The sequence below is a fragment of the Vulpes vulpes genome, chromosome 8, assembly GCF_048418805.1.
Source record: "Vulpes vulpes isolate BD-2025 chromosome 8, VulVul3, whole genome shotgun sequence".
Lineage (NCBI taxonomy): Eukaryota > Metazoa > Chordata > Mammalia > Carnivora > Canidae > Vulpes > Vulpes vulpes.
In genome coordinates, this window is record NC_132787.1 from 42,643,938 (window position 1) to 42,669,462 (window position 25,525).

General features: G+C 36.5%; 1 protein-coding gene across 16 annotated transcripts in view; it reads left to right on the forward strand.

Moving 5' to 3' along the window:
• The window catches only part of ERC1 (ELKS/RAB6-interacting/CAST family member 1), a 537,425-nt gene that overhangs the window by 202,002 nt on the left and 309,898 nt on the right, over window positions 1–25,525 (forward strand). For all 16 annotated transcript variants that reach the window (XR_012003004.1, XR_012003002.1, XR_012003003.1 and 13 more), the window contains one exon: window positions 17,816–17,951. Coding sequence is in view for 10 of the 16 variants with exons in the window: in XM_025995462.2 (XP_025851247.1) it covers window positions 17,816–17,951 (136 nt within the window). In the remaining 6 variants the exon portion in view is untranslated. The remainder of the gene's footprint in view (window positions 1–17,815; window positions 17,952–25,525) is intronic.

A 25,525-nucleotide genomic window follows, 5' to 3' on the forward strand; every position in this document is an offset into this window, starting at 1 on the left:
TTGAAGGTCTGGGCTTTTTGTCTATGAAGTTGAATTAATAAAACCTCATGAAAGTGTTTTGAATAGGTGACGAAAGAAAAGATTAATGATAAACATTAAGGTACTTGGTATATGATGAGAAACTTATAAAGATTTTTTTTTTTAAAGATTTATTCATTTATTCATGAGAGACACAAGAGAAAGGGAGAGAGAGAGACAGAGAGAGTAAGACGCAGGGACACAGGCAGAGGGAGAAGCGCAAGGAGCCCGACGTGGGACTCGATCGCGGGGCTCCATGATCAGGCCCTGGGCTGAAGGCAGGCACCAAACCACTGAGCCACTCAGGGATCCTCATAAAGATGTTTCTTATAGAATCTTATCTGACATAATGCTAGACTAACGTTCAAACACAGAACATTCAGTCATATACACACCCTTCCTACCACCTGCAAAATAGGAAAAGCATATTCTGTGATTCTCTGCAGGTTAATGTATGGGGAATTTAGGTATTTAAATTTATGTATTAAAATATAATAAGTTAGATATCCATGTTTGTGGGCATGTGTGACAGTGAATGTCACTAGCTTCTTGCTCTTTGCCAAATCCTTTGCTGTGCATTTTTCATACATTATTTTCCCACATAACCACTCTGTATCACAAATAAAAAGCTAAACAAACAGAATCAACCCTGAAGCTTAGAAAGCCTAATGATCACATAAGTAATGAATTGTAAACCAATATTTAATCCATAGTTCTCTCTTATCATTATATTCCTATCAGGGGCTCTCACATCCCTGGGGACCTTGAACATGTTTTGAGATTGATGAGTTTACCATGCTGATGTTTTGATTTTGTATTTTCATTTCATTGACAGTCTAAAACACACATATGTACGTATTTTGGGTCATCTGGGTGAAATCCTGTAACTAGCATATTTATCCGTATTCATTTTGTGGTATCCGTATTCTAATTGTTACCAAATATTACTGATATAATTGCAATGGACCAATAAGAAAAGAAAGTGGCTTTTATTTCAGGCAAGGTTTAAATGATGTTATGATGCACTGTAGGAAGCAAACTTGTCTTTAACCACTTTGACAAACAAAAGTTTGGGGACAATTTAATCTTCTTATTACTCAGAAGCACTTGGACCATAGTAGTAAGTACCATACATATACTGTGAGCAGTGATTTGCCTGCATATTAAATCAATATTGGCAATTTGAATTTCACTGTATATTTTAGCTTTTCTTATATTTAATCTGTAACTCTAGAGTTAATATTTTTGTATTTTAAGTATTATAATTTATGAACAGAGAATCTAGAAAATATTTCCCTTTACATGTATGCTATAATATACCTGTAGTCCAGGTGCAGACATGGGGGTGAAGCAGTTCGGTTCAGGGGAGTGTTAGAAAGCTTTGCCAAATGCTGCCATTTGAACTTCTCTTTGAAGGATGACTACTTATATGCTAGGCAGAGAGAGACATGTGAAGAGGCACAAACAAAAACACCCCAGAACAAAAATCTTAGTGCAAAAGGGAGTAGAGGGCGGCCCGGGTGGTTCAGCGGCTTAGCACCGCCTTCAGTCCATGGCATGATCCCGGAGACCCAGGATTGAGTCCCGTGTCGGGCTCCTTGAGTGGAGCCTGCTTCTCCCTCTGCCTGTGTCTCTGCCTCTCTCTCTGCCTCTCTCTGTGTCTCTCATGAATAAATAAATAAAATCTTAAAAAAAAAAAAAGAGTAGAAATATAGACTAGAAATACAGATGATTGTTAAGGACCTTTGGTGCTAATTAAAGGGGTTTGGATTTTAGTATGAGGTCAGTATATTTCTAACAAAAGTAAAAAGCAAGAGAGGAATGTACATTAAACTTCTATAATTCACTTGTGGAATACTGAGTTTTTATAAATTAAATCATATTTTGTGTGCAGTCAGAACTCTATTGGCCAAAGACCCCTTGGAGGTTGAATTTAAATGTCTTTGTGATGAAAATATAGTGAAAATCTTCAGATTCATAAGTTACAATTTTTTTTTTGCCTCCTTTTCTTCCTCTAGGCCCATCCTGTATTAATGAAATCAGAAACTTTACACTTTTTTCTTTCCTTCCATTTCAGTGGAATGCTATGGTGGTTAATATTGACTTGATCATTTTCATTGTGTTTTACCCAAAAGTTATGAAGAAAACCACTTCTGGGATTTGCTCATCCCTAGCTTTTGTTTTCACCAGAGGAAAAAAATGTTACCATTACCTACTTAATATATCTACTTTTTATTAATGCTATATTAAAATGCCTTGATTCTCACAGTAGCTTCCAGCTCTCCCTGTGCGTATTACAGAAAAATGTTCAAGTTTTTAAGTTGAGCCGTATGAATGGTGTGTTCTTTCTGCACACCCAACTTAATACACTATTGTGTGGTATGATTAAACTGTGGCATTCACAGTGCTCATCATTGACAGAGCCTTGGGGCAATGAAAATAAATGCCTTAATATCCACAAAGCACTTTTCAGATTGGAAAGTGGGGAAACAAGGTAACAAAGTAAAAAAGCTATATGTGTTTCATTGTCCTGTTCATGCTAGAACGTTACTTTTCCTAGGTCATGGGGCCATCCATCTCCTAGGTCTGACTTCTACCAAGAAGGCTTGGATCTCTGGTTTATTCTGTGAGGCCTGAAGCGTAGAAACAGAAAAATAGGAAAGGGAGAAGAAAATTAAATGAAGTAGGAGTGTTGGAGAAGAAGAATAAAATTGAAAAGGGAGGAAAAATAGAGGTGAGGCCTAAGTACCAAAATTTTGCTCAAAAGTCTAAGGTTATATGTCTTGTTTTAGACAATGATAGAAATTATGATGATGCATAAAATAAATGGGGATATTCTCCATACAGTGCTTGTGCTTTCCTGTATCTTTATCGGTAAATCAAGGAGAAATCCAGAGTGAACAACACAGACCAGCTTTCTTTAAAGAATGAAAACAAATGACAGTGTATTTATTCTGCCACAGATCCAAAAAGTCAAGTCATTATTTTAAGACAGGAATTTTCTTTGGTTCTCTGTTTCTCTGGCACATATTCAGATTTCTTGGCACAGTACAACTGTAGCATTGTGTCATGCCCTTCGTGTGTTTTTTTTTCTCAGACTTTTTAATTGATCTTGAATATACCAACAGTGCTGGATTCTTTATATAGTTTGGGTAACAAGCACCATCCATTGTAGTAAAACAGCTCTACAAGTTATACTAAGAAATGTGAGAATGGGTTCTCTGCTTTTCTTTTTTTCTGTTCTGGTGCTATTCCTAAGCAGTGTCTTTCTTGGATCGGGGGATTGTGTGCCTCTTCTGGCCAGCCTAAAACTTCCCTCTTTCCTTTCCTGTGTATTTAAATATGTGGAGTTGATGATTATCTGTTGGAATTCTACACCTTGGCTAAGTGCTGCTGCAAAATAATAGTGCAGTTCTGACCACTACTTCCTGTCCTTTACTGCCTTTGCACAGAGATGCTGCATGGTAGTTTGGAAAAAAGTCACACTACTGTCAGGTTTCATTTCAGATTTATGGCCACATATTTCAAATGTGCTCCCAATTATACAGGCAGTTATAATGCAGATACCTATTAAATTTGACTTTACAGAGGATCCCTGGGTGGCTCAGCAATTTCTCACCTGCCTTTGGCCCAGGGCGCGATCCTGAAATCCCGGGATCGAGTCCTGCGTCGGGTTCCCGGCATGGAGCCTGCTTCTCCCTCTGCCTGTGTCTCTGACTCTCTCTCTCTCTCTCTCTCTCTCTCTATGTCTATCATAAATAAAAACAAATCTTTAAAATAAATAAATAAATAAATAAATAAATTAATTAATTAATTTGATTTTACATTTTTCAGAGATGATTATATCCTACTTTGTCTTCCCTTGTCCAAATCCTCAAAATCCCGATCCCGTACCTCAGAGCTGCTGACTTCATTTCATATTACGTTGAGAAAATGAGAATCAGATGCTACCTAATCCCAGCATTAGATCCCCCAGCTTCCATGCATCTGTACTGGTTTGTTTTGCGTGTTCTCTTACAGTAGTGTCACTGTTCTGAGTTTGGCTCTACTACTTTTCCTCTTCATCCCATCGTAGTTCCCCAGTTTAATGATAATTCTTTCCTTTATTTTAAAAATTTGCTCTTTCCTAGCTTATCATAAACCTGCTTTAACATTTCCACCCTCCATCTTTGAAAGTACTTCCCTTAACATGATAGTCCTTTCTAGCTGACGCACGCTTTTTCTCTTTTCCTGCTCAGTAAATCTTGTTAAAAAAAAATTGTGTATAATTGCTATCTATATTTTCTTACCTTTCTTCAAATTCATCAAGTCAGGCTTCTCTTTTATCTATTTTTTAAATCTATTTTTATCACTTCCTTAAAACTGCTTTTGCCAGGGTTTTTCCAGTGGTATATTTCCAGTGCCAGGTCCGAAAGTCACTTTCTGTCACCTTACTTTTCCTTTCAGCATCATTTTGTACTCTCCCTTCCTTGAAACACTGTTTTCTTTTGGCTTTTCTATTTATTTTCTCTGTCCTTCAATTGTCATTTCTTCTCTGTTGTTATTTTGACTCTCCCATATTCCCCTAGAACTCAAAGGGCTCCATTCTCAGCCCTGTTGTCCTTTTTACATATACATTTCTCAGAAAATGTCTTCAAGTCTCATGACTTTCAACATTAATCATATATTTATGGCTCTCATCTATTGTGTATATGGGACATATGTGTCATGTATATAGATATGTGTACACATGCACACACACACATACACACACGTCCAGAATAATGTATTGTGGAGATAATTTCTCCATGTCTTTAATTAGATATCAAACTTTGCCCAGAACAGATCTCTTCATTTTGCCCATCCTTTTCAAAACTTCGTCCCCAGTGTTCTCCAGTTCAATAAATAATATTGTCATTCACCCATTGCTTAGGTGATAAATCACCAACTAAGTCCTAATTCTTCTCTCTTTCCACTCCCCATTAAATCTGTCAGTAAGTCCTATCACACATCACAAATATATATATTTAACCATTTCTCTTCATGCCCTCCTATGAAGCATTATCTCTTGCTCAAACTACCCAGATTAGGTTTCTGACTGGTACCTTTACTTCTACATTTTGGTTCTCTACTAGTCTCTTCCCTATAGCAGCTAGACTGACTCTTAAAAATTAGAGTAAATGCTGTCACTCCCTGCTTAAGACTTTTTAGTGTGCTCTCTCCATATGCTCTGAATAAAACTCAGTCTCCTTACCATGGTTTATAAGGCTCTTGGTCATCTGACTTCTCGCCACCTCTATTTTCACTTTGTTATATATCACCATATCAACTTTAAAAAAAATGAGCCAAGCTTTTACTATTTTCAAAGCAGTTGTACTTATGTTGTCTCTATCTCTTCCCCTGGTTCTTTTATATGGCTCTCTCTTCACATCCTCTGTGACTGATCCTCAATGATGTCTACCCTGTCCCTTGTAGCTAAATAAACTGTGCTATCACATTCAGTATTTCTATTACATTGCTCAGCTTTATTTTCCCCATAGTACATGCCACTGTGCTATGAGATGCTTCTTTGTTAGTTTATGTTGTTTTGCCTCTTTCAAAAATAAATTCTATTAGGGCAATGAGGTTATATTCTATTTTCTTCCTTAAAACTGTGCAGTGCTTGGTTAGCATTCAGTAAATATTTGCTAAATAAGTAAGTGAAGGATAACTCTTTTCTGAAAAATTTGACAGGTTTAGAATGCATGTTGTTTTTTTTGTTTGTTTTAAGATTTATTTATTTGAGAGAGAAAGAAAACACGAGTGAAGGGAGGGGCATAGGGAAAGGGACAGAGAAAATCTCAGGCAGACTCCCTGCTGAGCACTGAGCCCAATTTGCGGCTCCATCTTACTACCCGTGAGATCATGATGTCAGCTGAAATCACCATTCAGATGCTCAACCAACTGAGCCACCTGCGTGTCCCAGAATGCATGCTGGTTTTAAATTATAGACAAATGTGTAGCTTAGTTGATAGAAACTTGAATTTTTATCAGGCTATTTTTATTAGTTTTTATGAGATACTCTTTTGTACTTTATGATACCAGGGAATTATTTCCTAAAGCAAAAGGTTGAGTGCCTGGGTGGTTCAGTTGATTAAGTGTCCAACTCTTGATTTTGGCTCAAGTCATGATTTTACAGTCATGGGATCAAGCCCTGTATCAGGCTCACCACTCAGCTGGGAGGCTTGAGATTCTACTTCCTCTCCCTCTTCCCAACCCCCCAAATAAATAAATAAATCTTTTAAAAAGATGCAAAAGACTTTTCAGTGACCTACAAAACTCTGCAACAAGGATTAGCAAACTATAGTTTCCTGTACCCTTTATATAGCCTGCAAGCTAAGACTGGCTTTCACATATTTAAAACAGTTAAAGACAACAAAAGAATAGGTGACATGGATTATAAATGGTTTACAAAGTGTAAAATATTTACTGTCTGGCCTTTTCCAAAAATAAATTTTTTTGTTCACCCTTGTTGAAGGGTCTGCCCCTTCATTTCCTGTATGTCCTCATCTACCAGTTATGATGTGTCTCCATCTACTTTGATCATGTCTGCCAGGCACGCTCTTAAATTGGGATCTTTTTATACACCGCTTGCCCTGTGTGGAACACTTTCTCCTTAATACATGTGTAGCTGTGGCTTATTTCCTCTTTTTCCTTTACATCTTTACTTAAATGTTACATTCACAGTATGGCTTTTCCTGAGCACTTCATTTAAAACTGCAATTTCAGGGGCAATACTTAAAATACAAAAATATTAACTCTAGAGTTACAGATTAAATATAAGAAAAGCTAAAATATACAGTGAAATTCAAATTGCCAATATTGATTTAATATGCAGGCAAATCACTGCTCACAGTATATGTATGGTACTTACTACTATGGTCCAAGTGCTTCTGAGTAATAAGAAGATTAAATTGTCCCCAAACTTTTGTTTGTCAAAGTGGTTAAAGACAAGTTTGCTTCCTACAGTGCATCATAACATCATTTAAACCTTGCCTGAAATAAAAGCCACTTTCTTTTCTTATTGGTCCATTGCAATTATATCAGTAATATTTGGTAACAATTAGAATACGGATACCACAAAATGAATACGGATAAATATGCTAGTTACAGGATTTCACCCAGATGACCCAAAATACGTACATATGTGTGTTTTAGACTGTCAATGAAATGAAAATACAAAATCAAAACATCAGCATGATAAACTCTAGCAAAAAAAACATTAGAATAAAGTTAATGTAATAAAATACATCACTGGAATAATTTATTCAGGAAAAGTTCATAAATGTTTGGGGCCATTAGGTGAAAAGTTGATGAAAGATGAGTTTTATACACAGAAGAGAAGGCTGTCATTACCTTAATCCACTGATGAATCTTAGCTTCATTGAGGTAGGAAAACCAGACATTATATGCTTTCCAATGTGAGGCAATAAGAAGTATACAACACGATTGTTTAATATGACTTACAAAGTTAAAACTGATTCTGGTCAAATATTTAAAGCTAACTCTTAATATCTAAGAGTGAAAAAAGAAAAAGCAGGAAATGAGTTAAATGAGTCCATGAAGAAACAGACAACCCAAAATGTAAGTCATTTTACAGAACAACCGAATCAGTTTAAGAAGTTAGCATTAAACAAAAGGGGGTGGAGGAAAAAGTAAGGGACTTTTCTCTAGATTAATAAAGGCTTCAAGGATTTAACAAAGAATGCTGTAGACCTTTTATGGATTTTGATTCAAACAAACCAACTGTGAAAAGATTTCTTTTGAGATAACTAGGGAACATTGAATATGTACTGGATACTAGAGAACAATGAATTGTTAATTTTGTCAATACCTACATTGTTGAAAACTACTTTTGGGGGATTATTTTGTATAAGGAACTGTGTATAATGACATGGTGTCTGGAATTTAAAATGACTACAAAACATATAAGGTGCCTAGGAATAAAATAAATGGAAGTCTTCTATTTGAAGAAATTATACCATTTTGTTGAAAACCTTTTAAGGATAACTAACTAGAGAGACATACTTTGTCAATGAATCGAAAGATTCAAGAGCAGGAAGGTGTCTGTTCTTCCTAAATAGATTCAGTGCAGTTTCAATAAAAATCCCAAAAGGCTGCTGCTGAGTTTAGATTGCTGTTGTTGATTGGTTGGTTGATTGGTTGATTGGCTGGTTTTGTGTAACTTGACAGTCTGGGTCTGGTTCTGAAATTTATATGAGAAGTTGAAAAGGTCAGGAAGCACCAGCATAGTCCTGATAAGAACAAGGTAGGCAGGCTTGCCTGAAATAACTATTGAGATGTCTTATAAAGGTATACTATTTAAGGAGGTATAGATTTGACACAGAAATACACAAAGATATCAGAGAGCGACAAGATAGGCACACATGTTTCAGAAACTTTATATATGACAGTTGTGACAATGCATGTTAGTATTGCTGGGACAATGAGTTATCTATATATATGTAAAAAGTGAAATTTTATTCTTACCTTATATCATACCCCAAAAATGAAATTATATCTTTAGCTTATACAATATATACCATCAGTGTCAGATGGATTAATGACTTCAGTATGAAAGACAAAGTTACAAAATTTTAAAGAGAATATCTTTATGAGCTTGGAATAGGGAAGATACTGTGAAAAAGTCATAAAATTGCAAACCACAATGAAGATTGGTACATTTGATACCATTAAAAATTTTATTTTTTTGATTTATTTTTAATTAATTAATTTTTAAAAGATTTCATTTATTTATTCATGAGAGACACATACAGAGAGAGAGAGGCAGAGGGAGAAGCAGGCTCCATGCAGGGAGCCCTATGTGGGACTCAATCCTGGGACTCTGGGATCACGCCCTGAGCTGAAGGCAGATGCACCTAACCACTGAGCCACCCAGGCGTCCCCCATTAAAAATTTAAAATTTTATATTTGAAAACATACCATGCAGCTATAAAATAAATAATTTGTAGATTGGAAGAAAATATTTATATAACATATAATAGATAAGAGATTATTATACAGAATATATAAAGAATACTTGTAAGTCATTAAGAAAAAGATACCTAATTTTAAAATTAGCAAAATACATAAATAGCTGTTTTGCAAGTGTGGAAACAAGAATGGCCAAATACCATATAAAAAATGTTCAGAACTACTGGGGAAGATGACAGAATAGGAGTACCCTAAGTGTACCTCATCCCGTGGATACAACTAGATAACAGCCACATAACTCAAAACAACCCAGAAAAGGATCCAAAGACTCGCAGAACAGACTCTCCGTAGCTAAATGTAGAGAAGAGGCAACATTGAAGAGAGTAGGAGGGGTGGAAAAGTAGTAAGGAGCTCAGTGGACCCAGGATTTTCTGTGGAGGGGAGAGATGCCTTGGACATGCAGAGGTCAAAGAAATAGATACTCACACTATGGAGCCTGGGTGGGGAAGAGGAATTCCGGTGACATTTGTCTTTGAAAACCAGAGGTGCTGAATTTCTTGAATTCTTAATATATCAGTGGGGCCTAAAACCTGGAAATTTGAAAATCAGCAGGCTCACGGGAGAACCAGGAGAGTAACAGGAAACTCAGCTCCCACTTTTAAAGAGAAAGCACAACAAATAGCTCCCTAGAGATTCAGGATAGAAGGAACAGTTTGAAAAACACCTGGGGTGTATTGGAGAGAGATTTGTTTACTATCAGAGTGTGTGTTGGAAGGGGAGCCATCCTGGTGAGATTTCTCCAGGAATAAAGAAGCTCTTGGGCACCATTTCCCTTCTGGGCCCACAAGTGTAAACACATGACTACCTGTGGGAACAAGCACTGTACCCATACTTGCTACCTAACTTACTGACAGTGGACATGCCCCCTCCAGCCAGGCCTGGACACCAGCTACTCTCCCTCAGCAGATCCATGCAAACCTTGCTGACACTGTGCATCTCATCCCTGCAGCATTTCTGTGGAACTATTCCTTCTAACCTAGCTTAGTCCCAGTCTGCTACAGGTCCCCTCCCACCAGCATGGATGTTGCTGGCACCTCATGCCCTGCCCCAACATCTCTGGCAAATGCCTGGTCTGACTCCGTTAAAGCCCAGGCGATCCCTGGACTAGTGCACTAACAACAGAGGGACAAAATCCTACCCATAAAAGGCAAAGATAGCCATTTCAGATGACTGAACTGAAGGCAAAAGTGGCTTAACCACAGTAGCAGGGCACAAGAAGCACACAAGGAGACATTCCTGAAGCACCTGGTTCTGGTGAACAGGGGACATTGTGTCCAGGACAACACAGGACCTCTTCATAAGGCCATTATTTCAAGAACAGGAGATGTAGCTGATTTCCTAACATATAGAAACAATCACAGAGAGTTAGACAAAATGAGGACACTAAGGAATATATCCCAAATGATAGAACAGGACCAAATCACAGCAAGAGACCTAAACAAAATGGAGATAATTAATATGACTGATAGAGATTTAAATAGTGGTTAAAAAGATACTCACTGGACTTGAGAAAAGAGTGGGACCCTTAACAGATAGAAAACATTAGAAAAAAACAATCAGAGATGAACTCAATGACAGAAATTAAAAATACACTATATGGGGCACCTGGGTGGCTCAGTTGGTTGAGCATCCAACTGAAGATTTTGGCTTGGGTCATTATTCATGGGTTGTGGGATCTAGCCCTGTGTTGGGCTCAGTACTCACTGAGGAGTCTGCTGGGTTTCTCTCCCTCTGCCCTTTCTGCCCTGTCTCTCTCTGAAATAAACAAATAAATCTATTTTTAAAAAATACAGTATGGAACAAATAGACTAGAGGACATGGAAGAATGGATCAGCAACCTGCAGGACAGAGTAATGGAAAGCAATCAAGCTGAACAGGAGAGAGAAAAAAAAATATAATACATGATAATAGACTTAGGGAACTCATTAACACCATCAAGTGTAAAACATTTATATTATAGGGATCCTAGAAAAAGGAGAGAGAAAATGAGGTAGAAAATTTATTTGAAGAAGTAATAGCTGATGAAAACTTCCTGGGCAGCCCTGGTGGCTCCGCGGTTTAGCGCCATCTTTGGCCCAGGGCCTGATCCTGGAGACCTGAGATCGAGTCCCACGTCGGGCTTCCTGCGTGGAGCGTGCTTCTCCCTCTGCCTGTGTCTCTGCCCCTCTCTCTCTCTCTCTCTCTCTCTCTCTCTCTCTCTCTCTCATGAATAAATAAATAAAATCTTTAAGAAAAAAAAAGATAACTTCCCGAATATCAGGAAAGAAACAAAAATCCAGATCCAGCAAGCACAAAGAGCCCATAACAAAATCAACCCAAGGAGGGGCACAGAAAGACACATAGTAATTAAAATGGCAGAAAGTAGTGATAGAGAATTTTAAAAGCAGCAAGAGAAAGGAGAACAGTTAAATAAAAGGGAAACCCCATAAGGCTATCAGCTAACTTTTAGTAGAAACTTTGTGGGCCAGAGGGTGTGGCATGATATATTCAAAGTGCTGGAAGAAAAAATCCTGTGAACAAGCATACTCTATCCAGCAGGGCTGTCATTCAAAATAGGAGAGAGAAAGAGTTTTTCCCAAACAAAAGTTAGGGAATTCATGACCACTAACCCAGTTCTACAAGAAATGTTAAAGGGGGTTCTCTGGAATGGAAAAGAAAGACCATAAGCAGGAGTAAGGAAAGTATGAAGCACAGAAGCAATGAAATTAAGTAAATCTGTAAAAATCATCCACAGGATTCAATGAGATGTAGGGTATGACACCATATACCTAAAATGTGGTGGGCATGGGGGGAGGAGTAAAGAATGAGCTCAAACTTAAGCTATCATCAACTTACTATAGACTGCTACATGCATAAGATGTTATATATAAACCTAATGGTAATCATAAATCAAAAACTGGTAATAGATATGCTAAATATAAAGAGAAAGAAATCCAAGTAAATCACTAAAGAAAGTCAACAAACTGAGACAGTGGAGAAGAAAAGAGAAGAACTACAAAAACAGTCATAAAAGAAGCAACAAAATAGCAATAAATACATACCTATCAAAAATAACTTTCAATATAAATGGGCTAAATGCTTCAATCAAAAGACGTATGTGGTAACCGATAAAAAAGACCCATCTCTCTGCTACCTACAAGAGACTCATTTCAGACCTAAAGATTGAGAGTGATGGGTTGTAAAATCATCTATTACGCAAATTAAAGTGAAAAGAAACCTGGAGTAGAAATACTTATATTGAACAAAATAGACTTTCGAACTAAGGCTGTAACGAGACAAGGACACTATATCAAGGGAACAATTCAACAAGAAAGTATAGCAATTATAGATATGTCTGTACCAAACAGGGCAGAACTCAGATACATAAAACAGCTAATAACAAACATAAAGGAAGTAATTGGTTGTAATATAATAATAGTAGGGACTTTAATACCTCACATCAATGGACAGATCATCTAAACAGAAGATAACAAGGAAACAGTGCCTGTGAAAGACACATTGGACCAGGTGGATCTGACAGATACATTCAGAACATTCCATTTTAATTTTTTTTTTTTTTTTTTTTTTTTTGTATGATAGACAGAGAGAGAGGCAGAGACACAGGCAGAGGGAGAAGCAGGCTCCATGCACCGGGAGCCCGACGTGGGATTCGATCCCGGGTCTCCAGGATTGCGCCCTGGGCCAAAGGCAGGCGCCAAACCGCTGCGCCACCCCAGGGATCCCAGAACATTCCATTTTAAAATAGTAGAATACACCTTTTTTTCTAAGTGCATATTGGTACATTCTCCAGAATAGATCACATATTAGGCTACAAGACAAGTCTCAACAAATTCAAAAAGGTCAAAGTCCTGCAATGTCATTTCCAACCACAACACTATGAAACTAGAAATCAACCATAAGAAAAAATCTAGAAAGACCACAAATAAGTGGAGACTAAGTAACATGCTACTAAACAATGAAACCAAAGAGGAAATCAAAAAATATATGGAGTCAAATGAAAATGAAAAGACAGTGGTCCAAAACCTTTAGGCTGTAGCAAAAGCAGTTCTAAAAGGAAGATTCCAGCAATACATGCCAGCCTCAAGAAGCAAGGGAAACCTCAAATAAACCTCCTAAAGGAGCTAGGGAGAGAAGAACAAACGAAAGCCATAGAAGGAAGGAAATAATAAAGAGTAGAGCAGAAATAAATAGAAACTAAAAGAAAAGAAAAGAAACCAATAGAAGAAGTCAATGAAACCAGGAGCTGTTTTTTTTTTTTTTAAAGATCAACAAGATTAATAAACCTATAGCCAAACTCCCCAGAAAAAAGAGAGGACTCAGATAAACAAAGCAAGAAGTTTAGGACTAGCGTGTTTTACAGATGAATTCTACCAAATTTTTAAAGGAGAGACCGGGACACCTAGGTGGCTCAGTGGTTGAGCACCTGCCTTCAGAATCCCAGGATCAAGTCCCATTTCAGGCTCCCTGCAAAGCGCCTGCTTCTCCCTTTGCCTATGTCTCTGCCTCTCTCTGTGTGTCTCTCATGAATAAATAAAATCTTTAAATAAACAAACAAACAAATAAATAAATAAATAAATAAATAAATAAATAAATAAATAAAAAGAGTCAATAGTTATTATTCTCCAACTATTCAAAAAAATAGAAAGAAAGGAAGCTTCCGAATTCATTCTGTGAGGCCAGCACTACCCTGATACCAAAACCAGTTAAAGACTCCACTTAAAAAGAGAACTGCAGGCCAGTATCTCTCATGACTGTATATGCAGAAATCCTCAGCAAAATGCTATCAAACCAAATTCAACAATACATTTTTAAGAAATCATTCACCATCACCAAGCAAGATTTATTCCTGGGATGCAAGAGTGGTTCAGTAGTCATAAATTATATCATATGTCACATCCACAAGAGAAAGGATAAAAAAAAAAAACACATGATCATTTTAAAAGATACAGAAGAAGCTTTTGACAAAGTATAACATCCATTCATGATAAAAACCCTTAACAGGGTATGGGGACCATACTTAAACATAATAAAGGCCCTATATGAAACAACAAACATCATCCTCAATGGGGAAAAAGTGAGAGTTTTTCCCCCTAAGATCAGGAACAAGATAAGGATATCTACTCTCACCACCTTCATTCAGCATGGTACTGGAAGTTCTAGCCATAGCCATCAGACAACAAAAAGAAATATAAAGCATTCAGATTGGCAAGGAAGAAAAGCTTTCATTATTTGAAAATGGCATGATACTGTATACAAAAAACCCTAAAGATTCCACCAAAAGCCTACTAGAATTGATAAATAAATTCAGTAAGGTTGCAGTATACAAAACCAATATATAGAAATCTGTTACTTTTCTATACACTGATATTGAAGCAACAGAAAGAGAAATTAAGAAAATAATTCCATATACAATTGCTCCCAAAGTATAATACCTAGAAATAAATTTAACCAAAGAAGTAAAAAACCTGTACTCTGAAAACTATAAAATATTGATGAAAAAAATGGAAGACAACAGTAAGAAATGGGAAGATATTCCATGCTCACAGTTTGGAAGAGTAAACACTGTGAAAGTGTCCATACAACTGAAGTAATGTATAGATTTAATGCAGTCCCTATGAAAATATTCATAGCATTTTTCACAGAATTAGAACAAATCATTCTAAAATATCTATGGAACACACAAGATCCTGAATAGCCAAAGCGATCTTGAAAAAGAACAAAACTAGAGATAACACAGATAATCCCAGATTTCAAGATGCGGTTACAAAGCTATAGTAATCAAAACAGTATGATGCTGGCATAAGAATAGACACATAGATCAATGGAACAGAATAAAAACCCAGAAATAAACCCACAATTACATGGTCAGTTAATCTTCGACAAAGGAGGCAAGAATACACAAGAATTCGTGAGGAAAAAGTCTATTTAACAAATGGTGTTGGGAAAATGATATAGCTATGTGCAAATGAATGAAACTGGACCACTTTCTTATACCATACACAAAAATAAATTCAAAATTGACCTAAAACCTACATGTGATACTTGAAACCTTAAAAATCCTGAAAGAGAGCACAGGCAGTAATTTCTCTAACATCAGCTGTAATAACATTTTTCTAGCTATGTTTCTTGAGGCAAGGGAAACAAAAGCAAAAATAAACTACTGGGACCAGAGTAAAATAAAAAGCTTCTGCACAGCATAGGAAGCAGTCAACAAAACAGAACCAGTGAACGGGAGAGGATATTTGCAAATGACATATCTGCTAAAGGGTTAGTACCCAAAATATATAAAGAATTTACACAACTCAACATGAAAAAAAAAATCAAAGTCCAATTTAAGAAAAGGCAGAAGATGTGAACAGACATTTCTCCAAGGAAGACATACAGTATGCTGACAGACACACAAAAATTGGTCAATACCACTCATCATCAGGGAAACAAATGAAAACCACAATGAAGTATGACCTCACAACTGTCAGAATGGATATGATCAAAACCAGAAGATGTATGTACTCCTATGTTTAGTGCAGCATTAAATAGCCAGATTATGGAAGCAGCCCTAATGTTTATGGATAGATGAATGGAAGGTCTCTCTCACACACACACAAGAATATTATTCAGCTGTAAAAAGAATGAAATCTTGCCTTTTTCCCACAGTGTAAATTGGAGGTAGAGAGTATCCTGCTGAGTGAAATATGTCAGAGAAAGACAAGTACCATATGATTCCACAATATGGAATTTAAGAAATAGAACAAATGAAGAAAAAAAGAGACAAGCCAAAAAACAGACTCTTAACTAGAGAACAAACAGATGGTTACCAGAGGGGAGGAGAGTTGGGGATGGATAAAATAGGTGAAGGGGATTAAGAGTACACTTACCGGGATCCCTGGGTGGCGCAGCGGTTTGGCGCCTGCCTTTGGCCCAGGGCGCGATCCTGGAGATCCGGGGTCGAATCCCACGTCGGGCTCCCGGTGCATGGAGCCTGCTTCTCCCTCTGCCTGTGTCTCTGCCCCTCCCTCTCTCTCTCTCTCTCTCTCTCTCTCTTTCTCTCTGTGTCTGACTATCATAAAAAAAAAAAAAAAAAGAAAAAAAGAGTACACTTACCATGATGGGCACTGAATAATGTATAGAATTGTTGGATCACTGTATTGTACACCTGAAACTAATATAACTAGTATGTTAACTGTACTAGAGTTAAAATTTAAGAAAAGAGAAATAATAAAAGATATTCAACTTAAATAGTCAGCTACATGCATTTTATTTTTTTAAAGATTTTTATTCATTTTTGGGGGGGGGGGGCAGAGACACAGGCAGAGGGAGAAGAAGGCTCCATGCAGGGAGCCCGACGTGGGACTCGATCCTGGGAGGACTCCTGGATCACGCCCTGGGCCAAAAGCAAGCGCCAAACTGTTGAGCCACCCAGGGATCCCAAGCTACATGCGTTTTAAAACTATGACGAGATACTATTTATATCTATCAGGTTGTTAATATTGAAAATCAGATAGTACCAAGTGTCACTCATTTCCTAGAAGTGTAACAGATATCGCTGTGTACTATAGTGAAAATACAAGTTAATACACAATTTTTTGGAAAATAGTGAATTGGAAGGTATACCTATTGTATGGCCTAGCATTTCAGTGTCTAGGCCCATGCCTTGGAGAAACTCTTGCATAGATCTATCAGAGTATATCTAGCAGCATTGTATATAATAGTAAGAAAAACGAACTGCACTGTTCATCACTTTGGGAATGGGTTGAAACAATTTTTTATATTTATACTTTAGTGAAAATTGAGGGGATTGAAAAAACTTCATTAACACTCATTGTTTAGTGTGAATCTCAAGACATGTATGGAAAAGAAAAAATCATTTCTTAATAAACTGCATATGAATTTCAAAGTATGCAAACTAAGTGAAATATACTTTATATGTAGCATATTATAATAAAAGCAAAGGGATTTTTAAACACATCATTTAGAATATAAGTCATCCTTATTTTAGTATGGAGGTAGTGGAATATAATTGGGAACTTCTGAATTAGGTAAGATTGTTGCTTAAGCTAGGTTCCCAGATTGTTATATCATTCTTTTCTTTTTTTTAAGATTTATTGATTTATTTATTTGGGAGCAAGAGACTGGGTGAGCATGGAGAGGGAGAAGGAGAAGCAGACTCCCCATTGAGCAGGGATCCCAGGACCCTGAGATCATGACCTGAGCTGAAGGCAGATGCTTAACCAAATGAGCCACCCATGTGGCACCCCCTCTTAAAGAAAAAAAAAGATTTATTTGTTTATTTATGAGCATGCGAGTACACAGAAAAATAGAAGCAGACTATATTGTTATTTTCATATTCATATATATCATTTATAGTCTTTTGAAAGTTTGATATATTTAATAATAGTAAAATTAGAGTTAGGTTTCCAAACTTTTCTTAATCAGCTGATCTACTGTTTCATAGCATTGTTGCCAGTACTAGACTTTTCCTATTTCCAACATAAATCTCTGAACTGATTTCTCCTGTCATTTCAGACTATCTCATGCCTTTCTTTTGTTTTATGGTTTTGTGCTTCCTAAAGTACATGCTTAAACATAGTTTCTGAACATCATTGTTACCAATTTGCTACCCTTGGTAGGAAAGAATTTTGAATTGTTAGAAAAATCTTGCAGCAAGACTTCTTTGTTGGTTTTCAGCTGTTCCTTGGTGTCAGCGGTATAAATTTGTAAATGAAAATATTCTTCTCCGTGCATATATATATGTGAAAAGCTTTGCTTTTCTCACTTTTATCAATAGGCAAGTGAAGGACCAGAATAAGAAGGTAGCGAATCTGAAGCACAAGGAACAGGTGGAAAAGAAGAAGAGTGCACAGATGCTTGAGGAGGCTCGACGAAGGGAGGACAATCTCAATGACAGCTCCCAACAACTACAGGTTAGAACTCGAGGACAGTCTGAAAAGATCGGGTGAAGAGATTTGATCCGTAATTGCATGTTGTTTTCCTCTTCATCTTTATCCTCCTCTTTTTTCTCTTTCTAACCCTGCTTGCTGCCTTCCTCTGAGATCAACTGGTTAGCAGTAAAGGAATGGCTTTAAATAGAAAAGGCAAGTTTTATTCCACAGCTTTGTGAGGACACCTCAGCATAGGAGAAATTTCATCTTGCTTCAAGTTGATCACATTTCATTGGTAAGTTTAATGTCAGTTTAATGAGTGGGTTCTTTTAAGTTCCAGGGGGTCGGTGTTACTGTTTGCCATTTTCCTTCATCAAACTGCATTGCTAAACTTGGTTCGTATCTGTTTAACTTCATTCTGTGTGTTTCATTCTTCTTTTGCCTTTTCCCCTGCCTTTTCCTTTTTGCCCTCCTTCTTTCTTTCCCTTCTTTTTAAATATTCAATTCAGAGAGCATATTTCATGGTCTTATATGATGTATAAACTCTTTTTCACTTCAGTGGTGTGATAATTGATGTGTAACCCTAACTATTCACAAATTAGGTGAAACTAGACTCCATAACAATAGGAGTAGTGACGGTATGATAAGTGACCATATGTGCCCAATACTTTTGGCCGTAGGCCCTGGTAATTCATTGTTTCTAACCTTTACATTGCTCTTGTGGAGCAGATGGTTTTGTGCACATTTTATAGATAAGGAAATAGACCCAGAGAAATTGAATTATTTACCTAAATGCACACAGTTTTCTTTCTTTCTTTTTTTTTTCCACACAGTTTTCTAAGTGGCTCAGCCATGATTTTAACTGAGACTTTCTGGATCTCTAGCCTGTCAGAATGAAGGTTTAAATTTTAAAGAAGAATATCATAAGAAATATTAGAAATAATATTGATATGTATATAAGAAACATATATATATATACATATATATGGTTATTATACATGCTTGTATTTCCTAAATGTCCATTAAGAAGGCTTAGAAGCAGTAAGCATAACTAACACCCAGATTTTGGTTTCTATGCACCTGTCTCCAGTGAAATGGAGCAAGGCATCTTGGAGAAGTGGTTGATTCCAGGGCTGGGGCATGGAAAATACAGTGATAACCTTGTGGTTCCAGAAAATGGGAAAGTGCTCAACAAAGAATGGGGGCTTGTGGAAAGCACAGAGGAGCCAACCTAAAGGAGCACCTGATGTCTCATGCTAAAACAATTGGAGTAAAAAAATAAATAATAATATTTTAATTTAATCCATAGAATGAAATAAATATTCGTGAGTCCATACTGCTATAAATAATCAAATGTATTGTTAAGGACAGCTTTCTCCTGAAGAAGATTTCTAATTAATAAGTATAGAAGGAAGTAGATATTATTTTATTTTTATTTTTATTTTTTTAAGATTTTATTTATTCACAATAGACAGAGAGAGATAGAGAGGCAGAGATACAGGCAGAGGGAGAAGCAGGCTCCATGCCAGGAGCCTGATGTGGGACTCGAACCCGGGACTCCAGGATCATGCCCTGGGCCAAAGGCAGGCGCCAAACCGCTGAGCCACCCAGGGATCCCCAGGAAGTAGATTTTAAATAATCACCATGAAACAAACAACTCAGTAATAATTGTTATAGACCAGATAGTTGTGAAAGTTAGTGAACTTTTGAGAAATAATAAGACAGACATAGTCTCAGAATATATACCTTGAGATGTTTACTAATTATAAAGGGAAGAATGTAACTGTTCAATGAATAGACCTAGCAGACACCACCTTAATAAAATGAAGGTTGTAACATTACCAGTAGTATGAGATACTGAGGATACAATATCATTTTTGTGTTGCTTTTTTCTTCAAAATGTATAATCTTATTCCAGTCATCAGAAAATATCAGACAAATCCAAATTCTGGGACATTTTATAAAATAACTGCACAGTATACTTTAAAAGTATCAAGATCGTGAAAGACAAAGACTAAACACTGTTATAGGTGGATTGGCAAGAACTTAGAAGAAATGTTAACTAAATGAAATGTGAGATCCTGCATTGAATCCTGGAACAGATATAAGACATTAGGGAAAAGCTGTTGAAATTAGAATAAGTAATTTTGGGGACTTGAGTTTAAAAATCATATGGAAGTCCATAAGAATCAGTGATAACATCTGGAAGTAAAATACTGACAGAAGAACATTAGAGTTAGAGTTGAGCCTGTAGAGATGGGGTTGGGTAGAAGGTGGTGTTTGAAAAGAAACTAAAATGGAAAGATCACTTGAGGGGTGGGAGAGAAAAAGGAGAGTGTGGCATTATAGAAGGCAAGAGAGAAGATTGTCTTCAGAGAAGGGGAGGAAGTACATCATATTAGTGGTGCTGAGAGGCTGAGAAAGAGGACAGCATAGAGATGAGTGATGTGATCCATTGTGTTTAGAATGGTCAAGAAAGAGCGGGATCTCCCTGGGTTAAGGTGGATAGATGTCTTCCATTATACCTTATTGACTTTGGAGATGGATGATCTTGTATTTTTTTGTTTTGTTTTGTTTTGTTCTGTTTTGTTTTGTTTTGTTTTTTGATAATCCTGTATTGATGCAGACCCTTGCCTTGGCCAATTTTTCTGTCATACACTTATCAAAATTCACTGCCTTTATAACAAAGTCTTTGTAATGCTTTTCTTAGGCATATATTTGACTAATATTAAGACTTGATTTTACAGTGGTTATTATTTTTTGTAAGCCATATTTTATTTTAATTGGCTAATAATATTTCAGGATAATCTGTAGCTGTCTTCAGTAAAAATGTATTGAGTGCCTATTATGGAACAGTCACTAGGCTGAGTACTGGGATATGCTGGATATGTCCAAAAGGGTGTTATTGTGCAATTCATAAGTAATTGCTGTATAAAAAACTGAAATTAGGCAAATCCCAGCAATAAGGACCTCCTAAATAAATGGTATATGAAAGCATAATCTTAGCTGATTTGACTGATGGTGATGTTGCAATTAGAAAAGCTCTCTGTTGAAAGCCTACCCATCTTCCAAAATTCAGATCAAATGCTCTCTTCCCTCCCTTGTGCAGCATGCCTGAATCCTCACAGTTGGAATTGATCAGCCCGTTTTAATTCCATTAGACTTTATTTCTGCTTTAAAAATTTCAGAGCTGGGCAGCCCTGGTGGCTCAGCAGTTTAGCACTGACTTCGGCCCAGGGCGTGATCCTGGAGCCCCGGGATCGAGTCCCACATCGGGCTCCCTGCATGGAGCCTGCTTCTCCCTCTGCCTGTGTCTCTGCCTCTCTCTCTCTCTCTCTGTGCCTCTCATGAATAAATAAATAAAATCTTTAAAAAAAATTTTCAGAGCTTATTTTCTCTTGCTTTGTATTATATACTCATAATTTGTGTGTTGTTTCCCCCGCATATTTGAATTTGTGAACCAGGTCTTGGTATATGGTACATAGTTGGTTCTCTCTAAAAGTGTTTATTTATTTCAGTGGCATTTCAGTAGATGTCCAGAACTCTCATTCACAAGCATTTTAGCATGACCTTTGGAGTCTTTCATCAGCCAAACCTTTAAGTATTTCTAACCTCATCTTTAGGTGAGATACTTACTTAGCATAGCTACTATATTCTAGAGAAGTTGATAGTGTTGGTGTTTCTTAAATATAGTAAATTGATATTCTGATCTATGATCTTTTTCTTACACACGATCTTTTTTCTTTGGATTTCTATTATTACCACCTAAAGATTCTGGCTTAAAATTAGCCTTTGCTGTTGATCTCTACACCCTGTTTTGTTATTGTCTTATCCCTGTTCCTCGGCCTGTATGTTTAATTATACTTTAATTATACTTTATTGTTTTCTGCTTTTTAATATATTATTTTATAATTGAGCCTGTGTGATTTAATCACTTTCCCTTCTCAACCAGTTTATATCTGCCTTAGATTAAGGGCTGTTTTAAACATTTCAGAGATATTGAAATACTGTTTTACATAGGTAGCCGTTCATTAAGTGTAGCTAAAAATCATTGTTATAAGTAATAAAATAAAATTTAAAGGTTTAGTTATAACCTAAAAAAATATTTGCCTGATGCTACATTTAGCATTCTAATATTCTCTAAAATTTTATAGGTTACCCTTTAAGGAGTTTGCATATTTTAAAAAAGAAAATGTCAGGTCTTCAGTTAGCTGAGAATATTTACCTTACATATTTTTATTCTTTAAGCAGTAACACTCACTTTGTCTTTGGATGAAACTATAAGTTTTAGTCATATTCTAATAAGACAAAGTAGACTGAAGGTTGGTGGGGGAGGAACCTCATATCAACAGTGGTTTGGTGCTTTGTTTTTATTTATAACAAAGATAAGTATTTGAATTTAACCTTGAGAAAGGGTACTGTCAAGGAGATTAATGGGATTGCTGGAAGAACACTGTGGTTCTTGTGAGTCAGCTCTTCTGAGACCAGTGAATATTAAGAATAAAGTTCAAAGAGAATGAAAACAATAGAAATAGAGATAGGGAAACTTTACATATATTTAGGCATATTCTCTTTTTAGATGACTTATCAGTGAAATGTTTGTGTTTATCTTTAAAATTCGCTTGGATTTACTCTATCAAAAATGAAAATTCTTCCATTTTGGTAAGAAATTTTGTTTTCCTTTCTGAAATGAGGATTACTTATCTTTGGTTTTCACATTGGCCATGAGGATAATTAAGAAAACCTTTAAAAAAATTAAGATTATCTGATGTCTTTTCTAGAAATAGTATGTGATGTGTCACCTGATTAGATACCTCTGATATATTAATGATTTTCTTGTAAAAATCAATTTTGGTTTCTTAACAGATATTTTCCTTGACCTGTTGAAAGATTTAATCTTATGTCATCTTTTCTTCTTTAATTAATTTTTTTTTCTTGGCAAGACAGGTCTTTTTTCTGTCTAGACTACGGGCATAGGTAGATTTTTAGGATGTTACGGGCAAGTATTAAATGGAGCTAGGGATCATACTGGAAAAATATACATACAAATTAGCATCCATTTTAACAACCTTGTGCAAATATGCTGAAATTAACTTCAAAATTTGATTTTCCTGCAGATGAAGCACCTACTCAAATTATTGGCCTGTGTGCGATTTTCTAAAGCTTTTAGCCTAAACTGTGCTGCTTTTTACCATTTAGAAAAAAGCAAAACAAGTCATAATCATTTTAAGGCTCAGCAGTGGTTGAAATGGACTCTTGAGATAACTTTTCTCTCTGGCCAAAATTCAGTTCTTTTTGACAGCCAGTGAAATGTACTGAAAGAATGTTTACTGATAATATTAATGTGTAGGTAGCCTAACAAAGCTACTTCCTACTGTTAGGTTACCCCTATTCTATGGGAACTGTTAAGCCAAATCCTTTTAGCTTAATACAAGAATACTCCCCATAAAATAATAAGTGGGGACAGCCCAGGTGGCTCAGCGGTTTAGCGCCGCCTTCAGCCCTGGGTGTGATCCTTGAGACCCAGGATCGAGTCCCACGTCAGGCACCGGCATGGAGCCTGCTTCTCCCTCTGCCTGTGTCTCTGCCTCTCTCTGTGTGTGTGTCTCATGAATAAAAAAATAAAATCTTAAAAAAAAAATAAGTGGTTAAAGTTACATTTGGCACCAAAATTTTTAGTACTATGTCCTCACCTCAATGAAATGAATGGTTTAATCCTTTATGTTGTTGTGGAAACTTCCCCTTTATATTTGGAAAGTGAAGTCTCTGAGAAGATTCTTTTTATTTTTAAGAGAGAGCATTAGAAGGCCTTATTCTTCCCTTTACCAAGACCTCAAGGGAAAAGTCATCCTTTTATAGACCACATCAGTTGTTTATTATTTTAAGTAAAAGGTTATCTTTGGAATTTTTGGTAAAGACTTGGAAAATTTTTGCTTGTTCTTTTTATAAGCATTATCGATCAGAGGAGACATGCAGTAAGATTAGGAAAACCCTATGTCCTTGCTCAAGTTTCTGATACCCAGCTCCCAGAATTTTTAAGATAAGAACCTGGCTCATCTGCAAGGGGGATTGGTACTATATGCTCTGTAAAAGTTATTTATGTAGAGCACCATTTTATATGTATATATGTCCATTTCTTTCATAAAATCCATCTACTCTTGTTTGATTTTTAAATTAAGGTTTGTAACAGAGTTCTCTAAATAGGGGAGATATTTGAGGGACTTTGGACAGAAGGGGGAAGAAAATAAAATTAAAATTTAACCCAAAACATCTCTTTAAAGTAAAAAGTTTAGTTGTGCATATAACCAAATTCTGTCTCTGTGTTAGGCTAGCTTTCTTTTCTTAAAATTGACTTCATCAGTGCATCTGGCTTCAATTTTTTCCCCCCAGTAAACATATGAGTAGTTGGAAATTGAATTCTGCCATGTTGAATGATTTTCATAAAATCTTCTGCAGGTGTGTGTATGCTTGGGGGACGGGGAAAAGGGAGGAAGAATAAGCAGTAGGGTGGAGGGTAATACAGAGTTACTGTCTCTTTACGTTAAGGAAAATATCAGTATCTTTCAGAACATGTTAAAGCCTCTTTGGTAAATGCGGGTTACTCCAAAGGAAGCAGCTCTTAATATTAACCCAAAGAAATGACCTCCATAACCAAGGCAGAGTCCAAGTTGAAAAAGGGACAGGTGAACAGGAGAGGCTGGGTTACTTTGGATAATCTATGTGAGATCTGCAGTGACTTTCCTTCTGCTGCTGACAAAAAAGCTTATAAAGATCTGTCATTGTCAAGTGGTTTCTTTTTCTTTTATTGTAGTATTGAACCTTTTTTTCTTTTACTTTTGTGAGTGATATTTGAAGAGAACAAAAAAATTATTTTAAAATTTCTACGTTTTTTGTTTTGCCTTTGCTGTTCTTATTGAATGTTTGATTTGAAGGAAAAGCTGTGGAGACTTAGAGTTTTACAGCTGCAGTGCTATGTAGTTGATGTTGACAGAGCTGATGTTAAGAAGCATAGTTCAGATGAGTGTATTAGGAGAGTTAGTAGTAGTATAGGATTTGCTATAATCCAGTCAAACTGTTAATTTTCCTGATGTTACAGCTGTCACAGCTTTTGCCCTAATCTCATTCGACTCTAGGCATCTTCTTATTCAAGGATATGAAGAATTCTTTGATAGCTTCCCGCATTCCCCCAAAACTAGTCACACAAATCCCCTGCTTTGAACCCTATACTCTGCAAATGAAGTGGTCTTATGCGACCTCATTTGATAAGTGTAGTTGGCATAGTAAGTAGGTTTCAGCACCTGATCTAGTGGTAGGAAAACTGGTCTTTGTTAGTACTACTCTGTCTTCATCTAAAATGGGGCAATCATACTCTTCATCGTAGCCTTTATATAATTACCCTTCTTGAGCTAAATCACCCACATTAATGTATTTCAGTCCTGATCTTGATGCAAGTTCTTTGCCTAGTGTGGTTTTTCCAACCCCTGGTGTACCGGTGAGCAGGTGTTCGGAAGCAACATGGTTCTTGCCGTGCTGGCTCCGGCCACCAGCCCCCTCTTTGTAATTTTAAATTAGGCTGTTATTTTTCACTAAATTTTGTGATTTTTTCCCCCTTAAGA